The sequence below is a fragment of the Neolamprologus brichardi genome, chromosome 6 (assembly GCF_056152115.1).
Source record: "Neolamprologus brichardi isolate AB-2024 chromosome 6, ASM5615211v1, whole genome shotgun sequence".
NCBI lineage: Eukaryota > Metazoa > Chordata > Actinopteri > Cichliformes > Cichlidae > Neolamprologus > Neolamprologus brichardi.
Window position 1 is genome coordinate 14,151,473 of NC_142109.1, and position 10,875 is coordinate 14,162,347.

A 10,875-nucleotide genomic window follows, 5' to 3' on the forward strand; every position below is an offset into this window, starting at 1 on the left:
CTGGACCCACGCGGCCAGTGTTTGGTTGGTGTGGGCCGAGCCGTGCTGCAAGAACTGGGCTCACGTAGGTACAGGGGCCAGTCTGCCAGCCTTAATGACAGGCTCCTAATGAGAATGGTGCTGGCTACAAAACCCATTAGACTCAACCTAGGTCTCCTTTGATGCTGTCCCCCACAATTTCTCACCACGAGACCCCACCAAGACTGTGTAAGGACCATCCCTTTATCAATTAATCATAGCCATGTCCCATCTAAGCATAATTAGGCAGAAGCCACACCATCGCATGCACATTATTCACTTTCCCCCCACTGAAGGAGGCATTAAGTATTTATCTGCAAGTTAACAACCTGCTTTTCTCTGGCTCGCGCTTTCTTTCTCACATGCAGACTTTCCAGCTGTTAAGTATTCTCTGTTGTCAGTAGCGGCAAAGTAAGCTGAAAGCAAGAAAGGGTGAGACAGAGCGAGGGTAAAGACAGGAGAAGAAGACACAAAGACACTGAGATTGCATTCAAGAGGGCTGAACAATCCTCTTTCTCTTCTAAATGATTCATACCCCCGAGGCTAAGGCCACGGGGGACTTGTCGTTTTCGGTGCCACGCAGAAAAGAGACTTTTGAAAGCAGAAGCCCCGACTGCCACAGAAAATTTGTTCCACCAACCTCAAGTTCCTGACTCTTATTGACCAGTTGTTCACGCAGAGCTGTCAGCTCCTTCTTCATTAAATCACTCTCCTCTTCCGCCGTCCTCCTTTGTAACAAGCCGTTAATCTCCTGCTGCTGCCCGGTTACTCTCTGTGGCAATCAGGGTGACACAGAAAGAACAAAAAAAACAAAAACAACAACTACAGGTTACATTAGGCATATCATTTTTTTTAACCTTCATTTTTTAAACATGTTGTAACAAAACAACAAGACTATCACTTTTATATTTGCTTTCATAATCAATTGGCCTTGATTAATGAGCTATTCATGAGATCTACAAAGCATGAGTGAATGCTTGTTGGAATTTCCTGGAGCTTAAGGTCATGCCATTCAGCGTCATATTTTTGCAGCAGTCCAAAACCCCAAAGTATTAAGTGTACAGACAAAAGAAAGGCTGGAAAACATTATCAGCATTAATTTTCTAACCTGACAATCAATGAATAGACTAAATGCTTCAGCTCTTAAAACAAGCGATAGTGTAAAGTAATGACCACCCACTTTTTATATGTTTACTTCATGTTTTTTGGCAGCTTTTATGGCCTTAGTGGGAGGAGGCTGGCTTCTTAACACTGTATCAGCTGGGGTTTGGCATTGGCTGGTAATCCACAGTCTTCTGTGGGTACACCCTCCTCTCTCAAATAACACCGTGCTCTGGGATGCAATTAATTGCCATGTTGAGGGAAATCGCTCAGATATATCCAGATAGTGGATTTAGCGTTCCTTGCTACTCCTAGCTTGCCGTGCTAAGAACAGTGGGGCTTTAATAGATTTATACTGGAGAGCGGAAAATAAATTCAAACGCTGATAATGAGATAGGGAAGAACAATTTGAACCCCAGTAGCATTCAAGTGATAGAATAGTAGGGTGGGGGGGAAAGCGGGTTGCGCCAAGTTAAGAGGTCTAGGACAGAAAGATTAGCGTCTGAAAATTCCCAGTACAGTTCAAAAATGAAAGCTAATTATGTTACAAAAGCAGAGAGAGAGAAAGAGGTGAAAGAAAAAAAAAGAAAACCAGCAAGAACAAAAAAAAACATAATCAAAGTGGGAGAACTGATACATTAAGAAAAAAATCTGAGATGCTATGTGGACTCAGCAGACCATCACATCCTTGAAAAAAGAAGGAAAACCTATTAATCACTCTGAGGGTATGGCTTAAGATTGCAGATGAGATGATGACTGTCAGAGGGCTGGATGACACAGCACAGAGTGCGGCGCTATCAAGGAACTTTTCAGAAGAAGTACAGCAAAACAGGCTTTGGAAACAAAGGGATTCCTCCTATAAAACTCCTATAAACTGAGACATGGGCATTACACTGAATGAGAGTAATAAATGAATGAGTTCATTTAAATAGCTCTTAAAAAGCTGTTGAAAGACACAGAGCACAGTTAAGTCCCACCCCCACAGGATGGATTTGCAGCTATCTACCACCTCATCAATTCAGTCTATTAAAAAATAACCGAAACGTATCCATCAGATTTGACAGATATCTAGATATCTATCAAACGTCTGTATATTAGGGTAAAGCATTTCAACAGTGTGAAACTTGTGTCACACTGTCATGTGGATAATTCAGAAGGCCATAAGTAGTATTTGCATTTGCTTGTAAGTGCCAAGCTTGCAAACACAGCAATGGAGTCGTCACCTATGATGACTTATACCTTAAAGGCACAAATGTTACACAAAAAAGTCCACCATAATCATATACCTTTTTGGTCCAGTGAGCAACTATTATGATTGCTGAGGAGGGTAATGTCAAAAAGCACTGGCAAGCTGATGACTCCATTACAGCCAGTCTCATTAAGAATGAGCACCATTCTGGGTGAGGGACACTAATGAATGAGACTGACAGATGCTTCGGTGAAGAGATGATGATTTGGAGTAAATTACATTAGTGATGTCATTATCATTAGCCATCATACCACCAAGAACTATAACTCAGGGGTTAGAGCAAAAAAAAGCAGGTATGAGAGAATGATAAAGATCTAATGTGAAATATTAAAGCAGCATAGTAATTTTGTATTCATTTGTATTTTTATGGCATTTATGAATTAAAGTTGCAGCAGACAGTTAAACAAGCAAGACAAAAATGCTTGTTTGTAATAAAATGACAGTGAAAATGAAATAAAAAGGCCAAGGATTGTTTTGTCTTTCTGTGAAAGACTCACTAAGAGCCACTAGAAACGGCTGCAACTTAAATGTCAACTATGAAGGCATATGACCACAAGCTCAGCCTGAAACTAAATGCTGCATTCCTTTTACAGCAGAAGTCGGATGTCAGAGCTGGGAGCAACGTCACTTCCAAGTTGAGCGCATTCCAGTAGCAGTTGGAAAAACAAGGGAAAACAAGCTTTATTTTGTTCCCTACCAAGGTAAAGCCATTCATCAATCGCTGGCAGTACAACAAAAATGCCAGAAGCATGCTCAAGGACAGAGCCTGGTCACTGTTTTGTGTATGGCTTATTTAGTCAGTCACAAATACACAACCGTGGTAGTACTACAGGTTTTAGTTTCATTGTTGTGAAGTCAGGGTTGGTGGTGCTTCTACATTCAAAAGGAAAATTGCTTTGCAACCACCGGGTAAGCTAACTTTTAGCTCAGTATATGATGCAGGAACTTGGGAGCAGCTTGTTAATCATGGAAACTGAAGCTGTACATGTACGTGTGTGTACAATATGTACACAGGGTATGGGCTTATTGCAATGCTTATTGGGGGAAAAAAAGTAGAAAAAACCCCAAACCTAAATTTTTAGGTTTATATGTACTGGATGTGTTCCTCAAGTCTTGTGCTAGGATAGAGGGGGCACTCACATTAACTGATCCTTTCTGTGGCCAAGCGAGTTTGACCCCCAAGGTAAAGTTTGCTTGACTAGTGTAAGTGGTGTGTAATGTGCCGGTGCCCTGGCCCACTTAAAGAGGAGAACCCAGGCATAGTTCATTTGGACTTGAGCACAGTATGCATGTAGCATGATTGCTATGTACGCACACTCCTGAGTAGCAGCTGTCTCCATTAAATCATTCTGCCAATTCATTAATAAACATGTGAGAGCATAGTGTGTCACCACAACCCCATTGTAGCCACAATATTCATAAAAAGCTCATTCCAAAGCACTCATGAGCCCATTGTGTACTACCAGAGCGCTTTTTCGAGAAAGAGAGAAGAGTTGACACTCCGAGACAAACTGATGTGAACTTGGGTCGGATCATTAAGGGCAGTGTCAGCACAGGCCAGTGGGAAGTGGGCAGGGAAGGTGATTGTGCTCAGGCAGGGTACAAAGTAACCGTGCTTAGTGTGAGGACATCCTTACTCATTAAAGTGGCGCCTTTTGAATTTTTTTTTCCTAATTATAATAATCATATGACGCAAGGAAACATAATGATGTGTGAGAAAAATGGCGAAAGAGACTACTTTGATATGTAAATCACAGCAGCCACACACTTCTGTGAGTGTGCAGAAGTGTGATGATTTTTTTTTTGCATAAAACTCTGTAAATTTGTTTTGTGCATCAGCACTTTTTGAACATTTTTAACATATTTAAACTGCGCCGTGACAATTTGAATTCCTGTAATCAGATCTGACAGCAGGCCAGCAGCGAAAAAATAAATTGACTTGCTGATGTTCACAAAGAAAAGTTGTTTGCATTAGAAAGTTAAAGCCGGTTAAGGCAAACATTATGATACCTGTTCCAACTCTTGAATCTTGTAGTCTTTCGACTGAAGGATCTCCAACACTTTCCTGTCCTTAATCTCAGCTTTGTGCTTCTCACTAGAAGGAAGAGTAAATACACAGAATATACATGTGTAAATAGTCGGCAACGATTAAGGACTTGAGAGCATACAGAAGAATAGCTTTAACTATTTAGCTTACACTCAAGATTTTGTCCAATCTTACTGGCTTGAAACACATTGATTTCTAACTGTTCTCTATAAACAGATGCTACATACAAAAATAAGCATGAAGAACTCATTGATTTCATTACAAATGAGATTTTCAGTATAGGAAGTTCTCTGGTTTATGGGTTTATGAGTGAGCATTAGCTGCATGCAGGTGAAAACCACGAGCTATCATCTGATAGTGATTTCACTTTTTTTTTTTTAAATTCATCTACATTCATAGTTCGACTGTGAACACATGGAAAAGAAAATTCTTGGCCCAGATATCAACAATCCCTTTTCCAAATATCTGCTGGCTACTCTGGAAAGGTCAAAACACTGACTTTTGCCCCAGAGGGCAAGTTCTTGGACAAAAGTTACCGGTTTCAACTACAAATGTTTAAATATTGATCACCTGCTGCACTCATCAAAAGAAGATTATTTTGCCTTAACATGTCGCCAGTGTTCTCATCATTATCTTAATATTTAATAATGCTAAACTGTAAGAAAATGAAAAGAAAAACTTAGTTTACTCGCTGGCTACTTAAGCAGAATTACAGAGCAACAATACAGCAAAGTTTAAACCTCTCAAGCCCACTACTACCTCTTTTATCATAATGAACTTTTGTGGAGACAAAAACAAGTCTGCAATTGGGGACCTGCTTGTTTCAACTACTCTGAACCACCGGGGACCATCCGTTCCCTCTGCTCATCAGCTGCTTCTTCTACACCTCGGGTCTTTGAGGCCTTCTCTATCGTCTCTTTGCCTCTTCTGATCAGCCCTCTCCCCTGGTACACACTGAAATAAGTATCTGGTGTCCCTGGAGGGGGCAGGAACGCAGGCAGGCCTAGCTGCATCTCCTCATATATTGGGCTATGTTCACCATGTCCTGAGCATCCAACCAATCACTCTACAAGATCCGCACAGGAAGGGGAGGGAGGGATGAATGGCGGCTCCCAGTGGACGACAGCGCTTGACTGGAGTCGACACAATTACCATGTCAATATCCTCCTGTGCATCAGGTGATACAATACACATACACTCTCTGGGTGCATGTTGCCCCACCTGTCTCAGCGGACTAACCCACTTTGATGGGTTTCCTAAGGGGCTATAAGGAACTCAAGTGGGTGTGGAGTAGAAATGAGAGGCACAGGTACTGAGGAGCACTCTGCTGCTGCACTGTGTTTTTACCTCTATTAAGGGTCTACTAACAACTGACAGACCTCAAAAAGTATGCAATGTGCACCAGCGAGGAAGAAAATATGATTTAATGTATCCCCTAAAGAAAAAAGTCAGTAAAACCTAAGTACTAAATAAAGCTTTACACAAAATTTAATGGCAGCTGGAACGCGTGAATAAACAGCTTTCAAACTTCAGCGATAAATCAGAGTCTCGTTATGTTTTTTGGGTGGTTTTTTTTTTTTAATCATAAGAGGAACGCAATTCATTTCTCCAGATGTGTCTTTTCCTACAAGTTCCCATGCCACTGTTCTCAATGGAGCTTAGCCATCCTGCAAAAGAGGTCATATTCAATCTCGCAATTTATCCAGTAAAGACAAGTATTTGGCAGGACTGTTTCAACTGTCCAGCATGTGAGCAGCAGTGGAAGAGTGTTTTCATTAAAAGGGTTTCCACTGTTTGAACTGCTAGACCAGGGATAAGAGGGCTTAAATCAGCATCTGCACCAGATTCCGTCATAACCCCAGTAGAACGGCCAAGGTGCTTTAAACACCCCTTGAACGACTTTCACACACACACACACACACACACACACACACACACACACACACACACACACACGCTTCTCTTCACTTGCGAGATAAGGGGAAGGTTCGTCTGCTGAGCCTCTCAGGTAGCAATGTGAAAGATGAATCCACTCACCGCTCAACCACCAAACTGACAGCCTGGGTCAAGTCTGGATTTGCCACTTGCAGCCTTTTCCACAGAGACCACACAAACTCCTTGTCTGCCTGTGAGAGTAAAGGATTCAGCAAGTGAAGAGAAATTATTTTTGAGAAATGCGATGATAAAATTTGCATTTGATAAGCCCCTAAAAGGAAAAGCAGCAACACATCACAGCCCTTTTTCAGTGAGAAACAAAAAATTTGGATGCTCAGTGACATTAGCATATGACAACTGGGGAAGTCAATCAATAATTTAAAGAACTTGTAAAAATATAAATATATAATATTTTTTTCATCTGTCCTGCCCTCTCTAATCATGAACCTCTCTCTAGCGGCAATCTCCATCGCTGAGATGTGACCTTCGACTCAAGGGGAGCGAGCATTGACACTTGTCATTATGCACTATTTATGACTGGGGAGAGCAGGGATCCAAATCAAAACACAGCAGTCGAGCTTGCATTTTTCTTTATTAATCAATTGCTCTCCGGATATGTTTTCCACTACAGCTCCAAAGTAACTAGCCCCGAAGAAACTCAAAACTGATGACAGAGAGAGTCATCTTCAAGCAGAAAAACCCAGCCAGCCCCTGACACATTTCCAATTCAAATTGTCTCGCTGGTTTTTCAAACATTTTTAAGCTACATTACATTTAATGAGGGACATCTAAAAACTACATTTTCTGACATTAAAAGACAGAATTATACCAAATCGACTTAATATAAAATTATCTGATAAATTATGTTCACATCATCATAAGATAAAAGTCATCCCTCCCACTGGAATCTACTGGTCTCCAATTAGCACATGAATTTTAACCCCCTTCTCAAAAGTGTCTAATCAATTATTTACTGAAGTGGCAGAAGCAGACCTTGATAAGACCATGAGCTGAACATATAAAGTGGAAGGACTGTAGATCTCTGTCTCGATGCGCATCTGTGTGTTTTGGTGTGTGGATACACAGATCGGGAGCGGGGTGAAGCGGGGATAGAGATCTCACCAAATCAACCCTGGAATGCAGCTAACGATTAAATTAGGCAGCATGGTTTACTTGAAATACATGGTCTCCCTCTGCCTGGCCTTTGGCTGCCATTAGCCCTTCCATGGACAAATGTTCAGTCAGGACCCTCATCAAGAGCTCTCCTCGGCCGTATGCGTACTTAAAGATGCACTGAATGTGTGTTTGATGATGGCTGAATTATTCATTTTGAATCTAGAAACTGAAACACCACGAGCTAAACATACCAGAGAGAGAGCGAGAGCCACTGGAATTCAGCACATATTAGTAAAATTAGCATGGTCTAGCAGGAACATTTGCTGGCTGACAGATGAGTGTCTTTGTAGTTAATGGCTGTCCTGAAGTAATCATGCAAGAGGCTTAAGACATCAGTAGTATTCAAATGCCACAATTTAAATTGTGCACGGTAGAACTTAACGTCCTCAGATATGCAGAATCAGTGATCTACTCCAGATAAGACCACCAAAGATGGCTTTCGTGTCAGCTCAATATAAGTGAGTCTGAAGTGAACAAAGTATACAGCGCGTAGTCCTAAATACAAGTGAGAATAACATTTTTTATAATGGTTTTTAAGTTTAAAGGTGCAATCAAATGTTAAGGTTTGCAGGCAAAAGGCCTACTCTTATCCATTTCAGGGTTGTTGGGTTGGAGGCTATTCCAGCTGGGCAGGTCGCCAGTCTATCTCAGGGATGACACAGAGACACACATCTACGGCCGATTTAGGATCACCAGTTAGCCTAACGCACACGTCTTTAAACCGTGCGATGAAGCCGGAATACCCTGAGAGAAACAATCTAATCACGGTATTACAAAAATTATATGTCAGAGAGGGTTTTGCTTGGCTAATATTTTCTTGGGGCAAAATTCATGGAGAAAATTTGAAAAACTAACATTATCAGATGACACTACTTTTGTCTTAAAAATAAATTTACTTGCCAAATAATTGTATCAGTTTTTATTCACTGACTTTCATACTGTTTCATCACTCATATGTAATTCTTTTTCTTTCTTTTTTTAAGGTGTGTCAAGGCAAAACTAAGAATGGGCCTCTGGAGAATGATTACCCACATAACCATAATCAGTCTGCATGCAGTGAACAAGAAAAGTTTGTTTCCTTTGACAGAAATCTCTCCACTTTCCTGTCATCTCTATCATTCGACAAACAGCTCTAGTAAATAAACCCCAGGTTAACAAAACCAGTTACATAAACATTTTTATTACATTCGTGGGGATTTTTTCCCCTCTTGTCTCCGGCAAAGTTATTTCAGCTGTCACTTACTCACACTGACTACCGGTGCATTTGCAGAAGACACAATATGTTGCTTTTGTTTATTTAATCACATACGTTAATACATGGATTCACTCCACTCTGATGCCTTTGTGTTCTCTCACTGAATAAACACTTGAAAATTGGCTCACGAAGTCAAACCAGAGTTTATGCAGAGGATAAATAAGATAACAGGCGCACATGTGGTTACACACAAACAGCAGCACAACAAATGTTTGTGCCCAACATGTCAGGCGGTTTATATTTCTACTTCTATTACAAAACTCAAATGTAACACCTCATCTGCTGAACCCCACAGCTGTCTGCCTACCTGTGTAGCAAGGTGGTGTGGATACACAAAGTGAGAAATGCTGGGATCAATTCACTCATGTTATTAGACACCACCTGGTGGTGAGTATGCAAGGACTCCCTCAATCACTGACTCACAAAATGAACATAAAAGCCTTTAAAAATCTGCTCATGAGCATGTCGTGCCTGTGTGTGTATTATCTGACAGGGGCCCTCCACACTTTTTCCTGTCTGTACTAGACATTCATTAAGGGTATAATCAGGACATTTACATATGTATCAGGGAGATAAATATGCTTTATCTAGTCAGTCAAATGTGCTTTATTTTAAAATCACAAGTAGCATCATGTAAAGGGGTGGTTTTCCTGCTAGTCATTCACAGACCTCGAAATTATATTCTCATGCTTATCTTTCCATCAATCCTCATTTTATATTAAATAAAGTCTGGTGACACGGCTGGTATGCATCACACGGAGATCAAATTAACAGTAATTACTTAATTTTGAAATTAATGAAGGTCCACAATTTATAGCAGAGAGTGAGAATTGAAAAAAAATGAATGCTCAGCCTGGAGAGTAAAAGGTGCTGACAACTGTGTGATACATATGTAGTCTGAAAAAAGTCATAGTCATAGTGATAAATAAAGTAAAGATTAATATAGTGAGTTACACTTTTTAACACTGACAAGAGTTATGTAGAAATCACAGCCAAATGAATGCTTTGTTTGTGATGTAATGATAAGGGTTGTAACGATGTTATACTCAAGTAATCTGGACAAATCACTATTTTAGGGAAATCAAATGGTTTTTTTTTCTCCCACTTTAAACTAAATCCAACATTGTACAATGAGCAGTGATAAAGTACAGAAGTGTGTACACATGGCTTTAAAACAAAAACCCAAAACAAAATGCATTCACACACCTGGCATTGCAAAAGCTCATCTGATAAAGTCTTCACCTGCTCCTCCAATACCAGGGTGCGAGCATCATCTTTTGAGCTCATTTTCAGACCTGCAAGAAGGCAAAAGAAAAAGGTTTGTAGTGATGAAATATTAAAAGAAAAAATCTCAGTAACTTGCAAACATGGCACAGCTCAGCTATTTAAACAACATGTGATTAGACTGCTTTGCATCGGATTGACAAAACTACTTGGAAAGGATTTTAGCTGACTGAAACCATATCGACAGGGACTTTGTATTTATTTATGTGATGTTAGCATATTGGGGTTCCAGGTTTCTACCGCGAGCTGAGGAAGAAATAAGCAAGCGTCCAGGACGATAAGTTCTTACCTATTTCGATCGCTTGCTAACCAGGCAGATATCAACCCTGCAGCAGCACCAGGAAGACCAACACTGAGATTACTTAGCTAGCGTTAGCCACGTAAAGCATAAAGAGTTACACTCTTTCTGGTGTTGACAGCTTTCTGAAATCAGAGCGCTAGAAAAAAACGTCACGACATACTTCGAACTGTGAGAAATTGAAGGGTTCACCCGTGTACATCCGTTACATTGTTTTGTACAACGCCAGATGAAACTTCTGTGTGGATAACACGGCTGTCAGTAACCAGGGAGACGGTTTCCTCTTTTCAAACAAGCCCGCTGTTTTCCGCTTCTGTCCCTTCGCGTCACAGCCGTCACGTCACTTCACGACAGTAGCAGTTCATAGATGGCAGTATGATCGGGATCGGCAAGGGTATTGCTAGATCGGATCAGCCAGGGGAACGCGCGGGTCAGTTTTGATTGGCTTTTTTGTGATTTGTTAAAACGCTAAGTTGTTTGTTGCTGTTTTTCTTTTGTTTTCCAAAATGAAG

The 10,875-nt window shown here is 40.7% G+C and overlaps 1 protein-coding gene across 1 annotated transcript in view; it reads right to left on the reverse strand.

The window, feature by feature from the left end:
* cntln (centlein, centrosomal protein) overlaps window positions 1-10,660 on the reverse strand; it is a 92,452-nt gene extending 81,792 nt beyond the window's left edge. The window contains exons 1-5 of the mRNA XM_006787076.3: window positions 10,355-10,660; window positions 9,988-10,076; window positions 6,453-6,541; window positions 4,379-4,463; window positions 659-790 (exon numbers count right to left, since the gene is read on the reverse strand). Of these exons, the coding sequence (XP_006787139.2) occupies window positions 659-790; window positions 4,379-4,463; window positions 6,453-6,541; window positions 9,988-10,068 (387 nt within the window). The 5' untranslated portion in view covers window positions 10,069-10,076; window positions 10,355-10,660. The remainder of the gene's footprint in view (window positions 1-658; window positions 791-4,378; window positions 4,464-6,452; window positions 6,542-9,987; window positions 10,077-10,354) is intronic.
* Window positions 10,661-10,875: the final 215 nt, after the last annotated feature.